This window comes from Diceros bicornis, chromosome 9, assembly GCF_020826845.1.
Source record: "Diceros bicornis minor isolate mBicDic1 chromosome 9, mDicBic1.mat.cur, whole genome shotgun sequence".
NCBI classification, from domain to species: domain Eukaryota; kingdom Metazoa; phylum Chordata; class Mammalia; order Perissodactyla; family Rhinocerotidae; genus Diceros; species Diceros bicornis.
In genome coordinates, this window is record NC_080748.1 from 27676314 (window position 1) to 27692376 (window position 16063).

The following is a 16063-nucleotide window of genomic DNA, read 5'->3' on the forward strand; positions in this document are numbered from 1 at the left end:
GGGATTGGAATAATTTAATCAAAAATTTTGGAATGAATTTATAAATTATTTCAGAAGAGCAATTTTGTATTTTGATCTTCCTTGCTAATTACAGCAAATCTGGTATTTTATCTGATTTGCATCAGAACCACTTCATAATAATTTCACTGCAAAATGTCATAAATGTGGACTCTAGTTTCTAGAATACCAAGAATCCTGTATTAGACTCCTTGATTTTATATCCTCTCCCACTTCCCTGTTCCATGGGCCTTGAGAAGACCCTCATTCTGTTATGAGCGTTTGACATCTACTGGTCAAGTGATCCTTCTCGTCCTTCTTGGAAATGTCTTCTTTAAAGCCTGGCAGTTCTGTTAATAGTTGGCTTATTAGTTGGGTAAGAGTTGAATTTTCTAAGTAATTGAAGATCTGATCCTTTGCAGAATGAGGTGAGGAGATCATGTAGGTTCTTGTAGTATTTAAGAATTATCAGAAGGGTGTTTGATTCATACTCAAAGACAAACTGGCTTAGGGCATTGGCTGCTGAGTGAGTCTGTTTGGTGGTGTCACTCTCTGGTTCATGCAAATGAACTTGCAGATTCCAATTTCTCTCGCTCCAGGTGCGTTCAGTGCTTCCTTTTCCATGGATCTGCCTTAAAGGTTCAATTAGGGCTGGACCAGTGGTGTAGTGGTTAAATTCACATGCTCCACTTCTGCGGCCCCAGGTTCACGGGTTTAGATCATGGGCACAGACCTACGCACCACTCATCAAGCAGTGCTACATACAAAGTAGAGGAAGATCGGCACAGATGTTAGCTCAGGGCCAATCTTCCTCACCAAAAAAAAAAAAAAGGTTCAATTAGTTATTTAAACAACCTAGATTTAGATTATTTTCAGCATTCTGTAGTTAATATTTGAAGCTGTTAAACATTTGTTGAATACTGAGAAATCTCACCAATTCCAACTAATTGGAGGGGAAGGTAAGGCAGTTTGATAGAATGTTTTCATAGATTTAGGAACTGATTCATAATTAGAAGCACCGTTTATATACCTATACTATATAAAAAAGTCCTTAAAGTTTATACTCAAGGTAATCTGTACAATTAGTACACTGAATAAGCTCTTTCATGTATAGTACAAAGATCTTGAAATCTAAATTAGTAGACATAGAAGTGACAAAGGTTTTACAATGCCAGAATTTGGTACACTCTTCTTTTCCTTTGAATTTGAAATTATATAAGTAAAGCTTAATATTTAAAGATCTTTATCTGATACGTTACATGGTTTGAAGAACTTTCTGTGCTCATGACTGGCTACCTCTTCCTAAGTTATCTGTAGACAAACTAGTTTTCTATTTTTGATAAATAAGAATAAAATGTGACTTATCTCCCTTTGGAATATAATTTAGTCCCTTGAGCTATTAATTAACCATTGGGTTATAATACCAGGAGTAGTGCTTTTTCTTTAATATTTATCTGAGAGGGAATGTTTTATATAGTTTAACATTTTAGTTTATTATAAGACACAGAGCATTCAGCTGTATATTCAGCCCACTGGGAATCTCTTAAAAAACATGGATCCGGAGATTGTCCTAACATTTTTAATGCATCTTGAATTATCTAGAAAACAAAACTCTGGCAGCAGCTGATACACATTAGTTGTGGTTTATCTCTTACTGATTATATGACTGGAAGGGGGCATCTTTCAGCTAGAAACAAAGGGACTCTTGGAATAAGGAAATATTTGTTTGCTGGGTCTGCACTGAGAGAACAGGAAAGAGGTGTGTCCATATGTTTGTGTGGGCCCTTCCCCACTCTGCCTAAAATTCTCATTTCATGGTGGCTGGAAACGTGAAGCCAAGACCCTGCAGTTTAAATGTTGAGTTTCTGGTTTGAAAGAACCCTGAGTGTTGACCTTCAGTATAGCCAGCCAAGTTATAAAAATCAAGCTATTTGTGATAAGAGCTTTTAGTGTGATTTGCTTTTATGTACTTAGTCTTTGTATACATTCCAGGTGCCTAATTGATTTCGTAAATATACATTCCAACATTTGAAGGAACAGACGCCATTATAGGAGAGTTTTGCTGGGGATGAAAGGATGTATCAGCATCGGCAGAAATAGATTTATAAATTGTTCTGGTTTGCCACTTGTATATGTTCCTTCCCTTCTGAATGTTGGTAGTTGGTGACTTCCATTTGTCTGACTGAAAAATCCAATCTGTGACTCTTCTTCACTGGATTGACTATCTGAGAAATTAGTGTGCTAGAAGTTGTAGTATATTCTTTGTGGCTTTAAAAGTGAAGGCATTTTTACTTTAGAAGAGCATGGAAGTGAATTTAAGGTCCTTGGAATTTTTTTTTTAATGTGTCACTTTACGTTCTCTAAATCTCTTCATCACTTTTCTATTTCTTAAAGTCTTCTCTTCCTTAAACTAAATAATCCACATCTTAATTCCTTTCTCTGACTTCTTGAATGTGGTAAAACATATGATAATGGACTAAAGTTGCTTTCAGCTTTTTAAAACAATGTCTGTAAGTATGACTAGACCATGTGGTAACCATGAGGAAACTTTCCCCCACAGACGGTGTGTGTGTGTGTGTGTGTGTGTGTGTGTGTGTGTGTGTGTCTGTCTGTCTGTCTGTCTGTCTGTCTGTTCTGAAGGGTCAGATTTGAGGTAGCAGAGTCGTTGCTCTTACTGTGTTCTGAGTAAATAGTATGTTTTTCTGACACCTGCCTGTGGTCACTTGTTAGCCTAGTTTGAGGTTTCTGGCCTCGAATATTTTTTCTAGGGGAGGGTAAGAGATTTGGGGTGAGGGGTTTGGAGAGAATTAATTCAATCAAAGTTAATAAAAAAAGGCCTCTTCTTGTTTTTATTTTTGTTGTATGTGTCCAGGATTTAGAAGAATTCTGCTTTAAGTTTTGCATCAATCATTTGACAGAAGTTACACAGACTGCAGCATTTTGGCAAATGGATGGCCCTCTGCTAAAGGAATTCATTGCTAAAGCCAGTAAATGTGGAGCCTTTAAGAACTGAAGCCCAAGGCTGCTGGGTTTTGTGTGAGTGCTCTGGGCCGGGTATTGGGTGATGGTGTGTTGTTGGTGCTCTACGGGTGATGCAGTTCTGCAGGTAAACAACCCATCAGGTGGTTTTTTCCCACATCTGAGACACCGTTCTCTGTGTAGGAATATATGTATGAAGGATCTACGGCTTTTCCTGAACCCATTTTAAACAATTCTTGTTTCCAGATATGTCTATTTTAATTGTGACCTTAGGTTGGCTGGAACATTGTACAAGGGTGAGAGTTTAGCTGGTTGTTTTTTTTGTTTTTGTATTTGGGTTGAGGAACTGGTAAACTTGGGAAGGGGAAGTCAGTGGCAACTCTCCAGGCTCACATATCAGCAACCTTTTTGACACAAGGAGTTGGGATGGTTTGTGAGTTGTGAGACAAACATGGAGGCCCCACCGTGAATTAAAGATGCTGACTTTGGGGCCTGTTGAAGTGCTGCTTTAGTTGCTACTTTGATAGCCTTACTGTGAAGGAATAGGTAAGATCGTGAGGCTTTTGTTTGTGTTTGCACTATTGATGACTTTTTTTAATTTCACGGTGTATCAAAATAATATTCAGTTTAATGAGTTAAACCTATTGAAATGATAATTATGTAAAGATAAATTTCTAGGTTAGCCAAGATTTCTCTTAAGACTTAAGCGCATAAAGAGTAGTAATTTAGAACTCTCCGTGAAATGTTAATAATGAAAAAAACTTCATTTGGACAATGGTGAATATTTTATAAATTAGAATCTCCACTACTATCCAATTGTGTTTTATTTTATTAAGATAAAATTTGAGAACTCAAGTTTAAATTGCCCCTCCCCCTTTTCCCCTATAAATGCTAATTGTAAGAGGGAAATAATGACATATTCATTATACTCTGGCCTTCCTAAATTATGGCTGCTAAATCAGATCTGCTACATCTGACTCAAAGAAGTGGTTCTTAAACCAGCTATTTTTACAGGACTTAATGGACTTCGTTTTCTCTCTTTTATCTATGCAAAATGCCAGCACAAATTTGATTATTTGAAATTTCACCAGCTTTCACTATCGATTTTCCTCTCCTTTTAATTGTGTTAGGTATAATACTTAGCATAATTTAACTTTTTTCAAAGGATCAAATTATGGGGGTTTTTTTGGTCTGGTTATGAAGTGTGACTTTGGGAGGTAGGAATGCTCAACTCTGAGTTTTATCACTTGTGTCCTGTGAGCTTACTTTAAGAACAAAGCTTTGTTCTGCTCTCTGGCCCATGGACTCATTTCCGTTTGTGGGGGCTCCTTAGTGAACTCTGCTTCCTGCTTGGAAGGTCCCCCATCTGAACTTGGAGCTTCAATACATTTCAGAGCCAAATTAACAAGAAGGTGAAGAGACACTGCAGCTCCTGTTTTTAGCAGTGTTTTAAGTGTGTGGTGGGGGGGAGAGGGCGATGAGGGCCCAAAGATAGGAATTCATTGATAGGTGAAATAAATACAAACCTAGAAGTCCCAGCCCCTTTTTCTTGACCATGTCACAAGTGATTGAAGCCCAATGAATTATTAGTTTAGAATTAGTTCTGCAACACGATAGAATTTTTCTTACTAGGTTGATAAATGCACATTAATTTGATTATTAGCTGTGATGGGTAGTGTTTATAACAATGAATGTTCTGTAGGCTTATGATCTGGACAAAACAACTTCAGTAAGTTTACCATTGCTCTTACTTGAAAAAAAAAACTTCAAAAAAAGCACAAATTAAAGTAGTAAATTTCCATAGATCATTCATTCAACAAATATTTACTGAGTTCCTAATATAGGTAAAGAACCACTTTTCATATTAGATTACTGAGTAATTTGAGTATGTATGTAGTAAAGAGAACACAATAAGTCCTTCAAAAAGTACTTATCTTTTTTTTTTAATTCACTCTCTTATTTTTCTACTTGGTTTTGTTGTTAATCATAGCAAAAGATAAAAACTATTCTTTGAATTGCTTTCTTCATGATGTAATAACGAAAGCCAAAGTATTCATATTTCTTAAAATAGCCCTAAATGTACTCTTGAACTTCTTACTGGAACAATGTTTGATACTCTAGCATATAGGCTGTATTTATGTAATGTTTAGAATGACATATTAATAAATAAAGTAATCTCTTAAAACAGGCATGAAAAGTTGTTTTTCCCCCTCAAAAATCAGTAATACGCAGCCTTAAAAAGGAAGGAAATTCTGATTTGAGATGAACCTTGAGGACATCATGCTAAATGAAATAAGCTAGACACAAAAGGACAAGTCCTGTATGATTCCACTCATATGAGGTACCTAGAGCAGTCAAACTCATAGAAATGGAAAGTAGAGTGGTGGTTGCCAGGGCCTGTGGGGAGGAGGGAATGGAGAGTTAATGATTAATGGGTACAGAGTTTCAGCTGGGGAAGATGAAAAGAGTTCTGTGGATGGATGCTGGTGATGGTTGCACAACAATGTGAATGTACTTAATGCCACTGAACTGTACACTTAAACATGGTTAACATGGTAAATTTTATGTGGATTTTGCTACAATTTAAAAAAAAATCAGTACTATGATTCTTAGCAGGTATCAGGCTAAAAACAGATACCACCACGAACATGTCAACTGTTTCTCAGCTACACCCCCCCCCCCCCCCCCAGAAATCCTTTGGTTTTGCTCCTGCTGAAAGAAAGTACAATTAAACTATCATAACAGAAAAATGTATCTTGATCCTTTGAGGTACTTATAAATAAGGGAAAGACATAGTCCCTTGTTAGGAGAGAGGAGAGAGGTTTAGGAATTAACAACACAATAACATATTTATAAACAGCTTTTCCTAATAGTCAGTGAGAGAAACCTAACAGAGTTAATATGAGAAGCAGTTGTTCTGAACTTGGTTCAGAAGACTTTTGTGCAGTGCAGGGGAAAACATAAAGTGTCCTTTTAGCTCATTTCCAGAACAACTGGTAAGTGGCACAAGCAAAGATTTAGAGGTGGGGGCTCATGAGCCTTCCAGAGATCACCGTAAGCAAGTTAGTTTGGTTAGAATGGAGACAATAAGCCAGGGCCCATTAGGAGGAGACATCGTCCAGGGGAGAGAGTGTGTGTGTGTGTATATACACTTATTTCCCACGGTGCCAGGTCTTGTGCCCTGTGCTTCACATTTTCTTTTTTAGTGCCCACATTTTGTACCATAAGGTAGGCAGAGTTAGGCTCAGATAGAGTAAATAATTGGGTTACAGTTTCTCAGTAGTAAGTGACATAGCTAAAGTACAAACCTGGGTCTAACAGTTTGCCCAATATTTGCCTCCTTTGTGACTGCCAAACACATGTTGCTCCATGGTGCCAAATTACCTACTGTGAATGACAGATTAAATTTGAAAGCACCTACTGTGAATGACAGATTAAATTTGAAAGCAAGGTGGGAGACAAAGGTTTTCTTTTAAAGATCATGACATCAAAACTATTACTCAGATAAGCTTTGTATAGGAGGTGCTATTGGGAGGAAGCTGAAGTTACAGTAAATATCTATTCCAGGGGAAATCTTTAGTCATTGGATCTGGGATGGAGTCTTGGCTTCTGTAGTTTTTTAAGTGTCTCAGGTGACTCTGATGTGCAGCCAGATTTGAAAATCACTCATTTAGATTCTGTCCCTCAGGTAATGACGACTTGGGCTAGGGTTGCCATTACAACAGGACATGTTCTTTTTTATCTACATCATATTCTTCAACAGAAATTTTTTGAGTACTTATTACATGCCAGACACCATGCTGGGGACCCGGATCAAACTCATTTTGAAATGCAGCATTATTGTGAATCAGAGTACCATGATAAAAAATTGGAAATATGAATTTGAGGTCTTCAGGGGTCAGACATGGTGGTGGGGCATAAAAATCTTTATGGTATATTGTTAGGTTGAGAAAAGTCTTAACTATCAATTTTTTTTCATTCATGCATATTTCCACGGATCTTATTCAGGGAGTCCAGTTTAAATTTAAACGTTTATTTTGAAGATGATGTATGTGCATGTGGTGACTGTGGCTGGAAGAAATTTAAAAAGCAGACTTTGTGACAAGAACACAGGTAAATTTGGTACAAGTAAAGTAGAATATTCAAATTTATTATATCTAAGAGGCATTATGGGCTGGAACTAGTCTCAAAAGATAAGAAAAGTTAGTGCATTTATTCAGCAAACATTTGTTGAGCGTGCTGGGAATGTAATTGTGAGCAAAACACAGAATAGTGAGTTCCTGCCCTGAGACAGCTTACATTCTAATGGTGTAAGGTAAGGGACAGTGGGTTACACTGGGAAGTGATATGAAGGAAAAGTACTCTCAGATGGAGTAAGTGGGAGAACTGGTGTGATGAGATCTACAGGAGGAGCAGACAGAGAAGTTAAAGAGAAGTTAAAACTTCACGGCAGGATGTGCAAAGGCCCCAGGGGTAGGAGCACCTGGTGTGTGACTGGAATCAACTTAGATCCCTGGAGTGTGGGAGAGGTGGGTGGCAGTGCACCAACAGGAAGCCACTGCAGGATTTTCAGTGCAGAAGGTGGGAGAGATGGGAGGCATGATCCAATTGACTCAAGTAGACCTGAGAAACATTTTATTGGAGAGCGGAGGTAGAAGTGAGATGATAAGGGAGGGCAGTAAACACCCAGTCAGGCATGAAATGTCAGTCAGCAAGAGGGTAAGAGCTGATGAGGATCGAAGGTTGCAGACCAGAGAGAGATGAGAGGCCAGGTCCTAAAGATGTGTGGCTTTCACAGGCCAGAACTCCAGTTTTGAGCCTGCTTGCAACTATGCCTGACTTCTGGCTTAGGAAATGGCGAGCATTAAGAAGACAGAGAAGACTCTGAAGTAGAACTTGATCTAAGGTCTCTGTTTTCTTGAAGAGAGCACAAGGTTTGTTTTAAGTCCCGAAGTAGCTCAATCTCTTCCTTCAGCTGCTGCTGCCTTTCTTCAGATTGATGAATTTTATTCTCTATTTCTATAAGAAGAAATAAAATGATTGATTTCAGATTATTCAGTAGTTTTATAAAGAATGTACTATTTCTAGCCCCTTTCACTTGTAAGTACACAATGCTGTGCCCCAAATGAGAACAATCTGGGGTCTCGTGAGCAGGAACTGGCTCTTTTATGCCTTTGCTTCCTCTTTCTTCTAATTCAGGATAGAATTCTAGCACTTTTCACACATAAAGCTGATCAGTAAATCTTTAAGATTTTGTATACATTCATAGCAGAACCACCTTTTGTATATCTTTGAGAACTCGAAAGCAGCGACTGTAGAACCTTCATGCTCCACTATATCCATTTGTGGAGAGATGATAATTGGAGAGCGCATGTGGTTAGAACATGAAGGAGAAGGGCAAATCTTCCATAAAAATGAATCCAATTTTTAATGTTACATAGAAGCTTTTGATTTTATTTAGAAATAGGAAGGCTTTTATTGTGGAAACTTAGGAAGAAGATACTTTAGTTAGGCTTTATAAATAACAATATTACTCAGTGGCAATGTCATTTTTTTTTTTTTTTGGAGGGGATCAGCCCTATGCTAACACCTGCCAATCCTCCTCTTTTTTTGCTGAGGAAGACTGGCCCTGGGCTAACATCCATGTCCATCTTCCTCCACTTTATAGGGGATGCCGCCACAGCATGGCCTGCCAAGCAGTGCGTCGGTGCGTGCCCGTGATCCGAACCGGCGAACCCTGGGCCGCCGCAGCGGAGTGTGCACACCCAACTGCTTGTGCCACCAGGCTGGCCTAGGCAATGTCATTTTTTTAAAAAAACCTCATAATTGAAAAATGTTAAAACACACATAGATAATCTTTCTTTAGAATACCTATGTACCTGTAGTTAAATTTCTGGAACATTAGAAAGGCTAAATTAAGCAAGAGAGTCTTTATCAGTTGGGGTTTCAAAAGTTAAGCCTTTTATGTTGGTTCTCATGCAATTCCAAATAGTGTCCCCTCCTGGTGCCCCTACACCCCCCAAACACTACACTGTAGTGTCTATACTCCCAACTAACCCACCCAAGCAGTGACATGTGACATGTTCCAGACATGTAACTTTTATATGAAAGAAAAATAAACACAGATGCAAGTCCCCTACAAAATAAAGCTTTCTAGAAAAAGATTTTAAAGACTGCTTGTTAAAAAAATATGGATATCTCAATTAGCAGTATGCAGACCTTCTCAAGAGACTTTAAAAGATATATGATTTTTAGTAGATTTAAAAAAATATTTTCTGATTATAAATATAATACAAAATTCACATAGAAATGTGTAATATAAAAACAAAAATGAGAAAGGCTTGTATCTATTGAGACAGGGATATGAACTAATATTTTCTCCACAAATTGTCCTAATACTATTTGCTGGTTAGACAAATACATGTGTAGGAAAGAATAGAGTGTAGGGTACTGTGTTTGTGTGACTTCAGGGGGAGCCATCTGCACCAAATTCTGTGTGACTCTGTGCCCCCCAACTCCTGCTGGGACGTGCAGTGCCCAGCTGCCCAGCTGTGAGGGGCAGCCTTGATGGAGAAGTCAGATCAGACACATAAATAAGTGGAAATTTAGCCTGTTTTGAAGGCATCTTAAACAATGGTGAAAGGACCTACTCAATAAATGGTTGATATTTTATAGAAAGATTAAGTTTCTGCCCCTACCAGGTTTTCTTCTTTTTCAAAAATTTCTTCGCTATTCTTTCTCGTTTTTTTTTTCCAATGAACTTTAGAATCAGTCAGTCACAACCCTCCCCACACCACTAGATTTGAAGATGAATGTTGGAGAATTTAAACTTGTATACATCATACCTTGTGAGAGGGTTACCACAGCCTCGCCACCTCAGAGCAGAGGCTGCAGGAAGCCTCACCAGTTCCTGCTGATTCCCAAACATGATGCCCAAATAATCTCCCATTTTACAATCAAGTTTTTGTTGTTTCTTTTTTTTTTTTTTTTTGCTGAAGAAGATCTTTAGCCCTGAGCTAACATCTGTTGCTGATCGTCCTCATTTTTTTTTCTTGAGGAAGAGTAGCCCTGAGCTAACATCTGTGCCAGTCTTCCTCTATTTTGTGTGTGGGACGCTGCCACAGCATGGCTGACGAGTGGTGTAGGTCTGCGCCAGGGACCCAAACCTGCGAACCCACACTGCCAAAGCAGAATGTGCCGAACTTAACCACTACACTATGCGGCCAGCCCCTCTACTTTTTCAAATGAGTTTTTTCTGATTATGGAAGTATTGTGTGTATGCAGAAAACGTGGAAAATACAATGCAGCACTAAAGACAAAAGAAATCACTATAATCCAGCCACCTACAGATTACTGTTTCCATTTTTTCTGTGTGCATCTGTGCCTCTCTGAATTTATGTATTTTTTTTTTCTGTGTGTGAGGGGATCATTGTTTTGTAATGAGCTTTTTCATTTAATAAAACAATGACCATTCTTCTAAAATATGATTTTTATCACTTGAATAGTATTATATTATTTCAACATATATGATAAATATTTATAGACTTTGCTGCTCAGTTATAACTCGTATACCTGCTTGAAAATTCACGAATATATCGTCAAACAATCTGCAGTCGAGAAGTGAAGTTCCAATTTCTTCATAGTCTGGAGGGAGAAGAACATTTTCAGTTTTAATTTAAATAATTTATATAGGCAGAAACAGCTCACAAAATAACCCAAAATAGGGAAGAGTAAACAGAGCTCCACTCCTGCTTCTAGAATGTCAGTGTTAGACTGCAGTAGCAGCAGCATCACCTGGGAGCTTGTCAGAAATGCAGGTTCTTAGCACCTTTACTGAATCAGAACCTCCGGGGGCAAGGCCCAACTATCTGTTTTAACAAGCCCTCTAGGTGACTCTGAGGGGCATGTTTCAGTTTGAGAAGTGCTTGGTCTAGAGAAAAGAATAAATGAATAAAAGAATATAATGGGGCCGGCCCCGTGGCTTAGCGGTTAAGTGCGCGCGCGCTGCTACTGGCGGCCCGGGTTCGGATCCCGGGTGCGCACCGACGCACCGCTTCTCTGGCCATGCTGAGGACGCGTCCCACATACAGCAACTAGAAGGATGTGCAACTATGACACACAACTATCTACTGGGGCTTTGGGGGAAAAAAAGGAGGAAGATTGGCAATGGATGTTAGCTCAGAGTGGGTCTTCCTCAGCAAAAAGGAAGAGGATTAGCATGGATGTTAGCTCAGGGCTGATCTTCCTCACAAAAAAAAAAAAAAATAAATAATGAATGAGCTTTTGGAAATGTTTGCTCTTAATTGCACTTTTTGGTTTTGTCCTATAGAAAATAATCCCTTTCAAATAATCCTATATTTTACATTGTTGCCTAAAATATAGACGGTCAAGCTTTTCCTTTTAAAATAGCTATGTTTATAATAAAGTTTTTAAGCTCATAATATAGGTTATAAGAAGGCGAAGTGGCTATCTACCTGCATGTACAAATGGAACTTTGGCTTCCCAAAGAGCTCTTTATGAAAGGTCATATTTAACTAAACCAAACATCAATAAAAACATTAAAATTACTTTTTTCTTCTATACTTTACAATACAGAAAAAGACAGTTGGTTTATTAAGGAATAGAAATTGAGTCAAATCAAAACTAACATAAGGCCATTCTCAGATCTTAGCAACAAGTGTGTCAGCAGTGGGGGGTGGGTGTGTGACTGAAGCTAGCTCTGAGCGTGCCTGTTCTCTTGGTCACTCTCAGTTATGCACCTCTGGAAAATACATCAAAACTTTAAGGGCATCAGGGTGTTTTTTACTAAATTACTGAGTTTGTCAATTACCCACAACCTGTTGATCTATAAAAGACGAGATCTGGAACAATGAATTTTATTAAAGAATGAGATAAAGAGGAAAAGAAAAAAGAAATAGCATGGAAGGAAAATGTGTAGTACTTTTTTGTTTTGTTTTATTTTGTTTTACATGTAAGTCTGGAAGAAGTCTCTATATGTAGAAATTTTGCTATTTCAGTACCTGATTCTGAAGTAGTCTTATCCATGAGTCTTTGCTGAATCAAATGAAGTTTGTCTAATATTTCTTCAAATAAATCATTAAGAAGCCCCGCTTCCTTACATTTCTTAAGAAAAGCAACTTTCACAATTGCATCTAAGAAGAAGAAGAAGATTTTAGAAGGAAATGGTCTGTCTTAGGGCAGCTATCATAAACCACTTTATGGTCACTTCTTCAGACCTTGCTAGTGGTGGATGAGCACTGTTAGTAAGATCATACAGACAGCACCTTTGTCTTTTCTATTAATTGTAATTTCATCATACCTCATTTTTTCTAGCTGAAACAATGAATGAAATGTTATAAAAAGTGAAAATAAAAACTTCTCTGCTTAGAGTAATTATATGAACCAACAGGATTTTCTAAAATTTAGCTTCAAATCTTTGAGATGACAGCCTCCGTCAGTTTTTCTGTCACAGTTACTGTGTGTCATTATAGAATATCTATTTCCTTAAAGAAGAGAAAGCTACAATTACTGGCTTCAGCTTCCTGGGGGCTCACGGTGTGAGGGGTGGCTCATCCCTGGATTCTGAGCTCAGGCAACCCTGGCTTCTATACCAAGAAGTGGATCCTTTCTTAATACTGAAGAGTGATGGACCATCCCAACCTAAGTTATTTTGATCTGCTGGAGTTATGCTAGAATGGATAGTTATGATAAAAGATTTCTACTCTTATAATTAATTACGTAAATCTAGAAGAATAAAGTGGAATACCAACTTTGAAACACACAGGTCATCATTTTTGTAAGTACTGTAGATTATATTTGTTACAGACAAAACTTATAGCAAACCTGTGTGTCTGTCATCTTCATGCATTTGTTTTATGCCTCTATTGAATGCCGCTGCTTCAGGTGACTAGAAGGAGAGAAAAATCAAGATTACTTTACACTGATTTTATTGTTGGCATTTAATATTTCATAAAATGAAAACCAATCTTTTGTTGTGCATAATTCAATGATATGCCTTTGGTGAAAATCATGCGCCACGTTCATCTGTAAACATCAAACGTATTTTTGTTTTGTATAACAAAACATCAAGAGGTGTGACAAGCATCCTCCTGTATAATCAGCAAGAGGTAAAGGTTGCTGGCTCCTATTAATTTAGTTTATATGAGCTGATGTGTAAAAGAACTGTTTCAAAGCCCCAAAACATTTTCATACACTTTACACATAATAATAATCCTGAAAATTATAAGAGTTACAAATTAGGTCGAGTGCGGATCATGCAGCTGGGAAATACTTGGCTACGTAAGGATGCTTGACTGCACCTCTGCTCATTTTAAGACCATCAACACCCTCTGAGCTCAGATCCTCTCACTACATCATGCACCTCATAACGATGTTTCGGTCAATCACGAACCACATATATGATAGTGGTCCCATAAGATTAGTACCATATAGCCTAGGTGTGTGGTAGGCTATACTATCTAGGTTTGTGTAAGTACACTCTAAGATGTTTGCAAAACGACAAAATCTCCTAACGATGATTTTTGAGAACGTATCCCTGTCATTAAGCGACATATGACTGTGATTTGGTATGAAGGGATGCGCTACAGGAGCCGTGGGGCTGTCACCTCCTGAGGGTTATGTGCTTGGATACCGAAGACACATCCAACTTCTCTTTAATACTCATCTCATTATGGTTCTATCATCATTTTACCTGAAATTCAGAACGCTTAAAATAAGGACTTTGGACAAAGAAACTTAAAGCTATAATAAAATTAAGTCAAATTACCTGTACCTGAATGTCTGCTGAGAGACGTTTCTTCCTCCTCCTTTTTCTTTTCACTCCTGAAAAATCAGCTGAAAATAGAGAAACCAGAATCCATAAAGGAAAAGATTGATGCTTGACTACGTAAAATATAAAACTCTCGCATGCCAAAAGTTATTACAAAGTCAAAAGATACGGCAAATTTAGACTAAATGTTTGCAACATATATGATAAAAGGCCAATTTTTTAAATATAAAAAGATCTTATAAATCAACATGAAAAAGACAACTGAGTAGAAAAATGGGCTAACGGGGAACCTTCTGCAACGAGGGTTCATTAAATAGAAAAACAAACAGATTGGGTCACAGGAAAACAAATATAATTGACTGAAAGAAAGGGTAATACACTCAATTTCACTCATGAGATATGCAAAGTAAAACAATTTTTCACACATCAGATTGACAAAGATGAAGATGTTTAATATATAATTTTGCAAAGATTTGGGTCACTGTGTACTGCTGGTGTGGCCTCTTTGGAAGATAATTAGCCAATAGTTAACCAAGTTTTCCTTGTTTATACTCGTTGACCGAGCAATCTATATATAGGAATTTTTCCTTATAGTATAGTTGCATAAAGGTACAAAGATGAATGGAGAAGAACGTTACCTACAGTATTAAATGTGACAGAAAAAAATGGAAATAACCTAAATGTCTATCATGCAGAGACTAGTTAAACTGTGGTTCAGTTATACAATTGAATAATATACACAATGGAATATCACATAGCATTTTACAAATGAGGTAGATCCACTTGTGCTGATATGGAAGGATCTCTAAGATATATTAAGTGAAAAAAAGCAAAATATAGTGGTAGGTATGTTCGAGTACACAGAAAATTTTTGGAAGAATTCAAAAGAAACCGATGGTTTCTTCTGGGGAGAGGATTCATTACAGGCAATGTTATAATCTGCTTTTTAAAATTAATATGTTATTGTCATCTTTCCCTGTCAGTAAACACTGACTGACAGCAATATTTTTTATAGTATTTCCTGATGAGTTAAAAGGGTAATGACTGAAAAACGAGAGTAACAATATTGTTTAGAGAGTGTTGTTTACCACCACAAAGTGCAGTTGGCATGATACAGAACTAAGCCATGGGGCCGGCCCTGTGGCGTAGCAGTTAAGTGCTCGCGCTCCGCTGCTGGCGGCCGGGTTCGGATCCTGGGTGTGCACCAACGCACCACTTGTCAGGCCATGCTGTGGCAGCGTCCCACATAAAGTGGAGGAAGATGGGCACGGATGTTAGCTCAGGGCCAGTCTTCCTCAGCAAAAAGAGGAGGATTGGCATGGATGTTAGCTCAGGGCTGATCTTCCTCACAAAAAAAAAAAAAAAAAAAAGAACTAAGCCTTTTCCAAAGAGATCCTGACTCCAGTCCAGATTTAGTGCTGATGAGACTCTGCTGTTCAGGCAGCGCTCAGAGGCTGTTCATTCATGAATGAATGTACATCTCATAACGCCAGTTAGCCAAGATCCAATTTTCTTAATTAGAACTGAAATGCTAACCATGCCTTCTTAGGAAAATTTCATTCAGGGAATGTGCAGCATTTTATCAATTTTATCTACTGAAAATTCTAACATTCTTTTAGAAAAGAAGCAGTCACAAAAGTCAAAGCTTTTTACCATGTCTCTGCTGGGTCCCCTGATTGTCATGAGAATGGAAGACATCACGCAAAAGTGTTTCTGAGAGTAGATCTAGTTCACAAAGTAGAAAAGTTAGTTCATTATACTGCACACTGCACAAAGAAACTGACAAGTTAATTTTATAAGTCTGTAAAATTTTAAATCAAAAGTTTGTATTTTAATTCAGTAAGGCTAGTAAATCAGACTATTCCATGTCTTACCTAAATGTTTACCTGTCTTTAAAGCCACAATACTAAATTTTAGACACTTACCATTTTGAGTGATCCATGGAGCATGTTGTTGGCAAAAAACTCTGAAAACATGCAATTAAAAAAAAACTGTTAAATATTTTTATTTACACTTTTCAAATATCATGCCTATTTTCTTGTGATTTAAAAAGGAACTAACCGGGGCCGGCCCCATGGCTTAGCGGTTAAGTGTGCGCGCTCCGCTACTGGTGGCCCGGGTTCGGATCCTGGGCACGCACCAACACACTGCTTCTCTGGCCATGCTGTGGCGGCGTCCCACATACAGCAACTAGAAGGATGTGCAACTATGACATACAACTATCTACTAGGGCTTTGGGGAGAAAAAGGAGGATTGGCAATAGATGTTAGCTCAGGGCTGATGTTCCTCACAATAAAT

The 16063-nt window shown here is 37.9% G+C and overlaps 2 protein-coding genes across 7 annotated transcripts in view; one reads left to right on the top strand and one right to left on the bottom strand.

The window, feature by feature from the left end:
* RCBTB1 (RCC1 and BTB domain containing protein 1) overlaps window positions 1–7060 on the top strand; it is a 52086-nt gene extending 45026 nt beyond the window's left edge. For 4 of the 5 annotated variants that reach the window (XM_058548137.1, XM_058548140.1, XM_058548138.1 and 1 more), the window contains one exon: window positions 2870–5158. In XM_058548137.1, coding sequence (XP_058404120.1) covers window positions 2870–3010 — 141 coding nt within the window. In that variant the 3' untranslated portion in view covers window positions 3011–5158. The other variant, XR_009221184.1, reaches the window with a different exon arrangement.
* A 22-nt stretch (window positions 7061–7082) lies between these two features.
* The window catches only part of SETDB2 (SET domain bifurcated histone lysine methyltransferase 2), a 79922-nt gene continuing 70941 nt past the window's right edge, over window positions 7083–16063 (bottom strand). For both annotated transcript variants that reach the window (XM_058548136.1, XM_058548134.1), the window contains 7 exons: window positions 15691–15731; window positions 15419–15490; window positions 13763–13830; window positions 12820–12883; window positions 11997–12128; window positions 10549–10620; window positions 7083–7995 (listed from right to left, as the gene is read on the bottom strand). In XM_058548136.1, coding sequence (XP_058404119.1) covers window positions 7841–7995; window positions 10549–10620; window positions 11997–12128; window positions 12820–12883; window positions 13763–13830; window positions 15419–15490; window positions 15691–15731 — 604 coding nt within the window. In that variant the 3' untranslated portion in view covers window positions 7083–7840. The remainder of the gene's footprint in view (window positions 7996–10548; window positions 10621–11996; window positions 12129–12819; window positions 12884–13762; window positions 13831–15418; window positions 15491–15690; window positions 15732–16063) is intronic.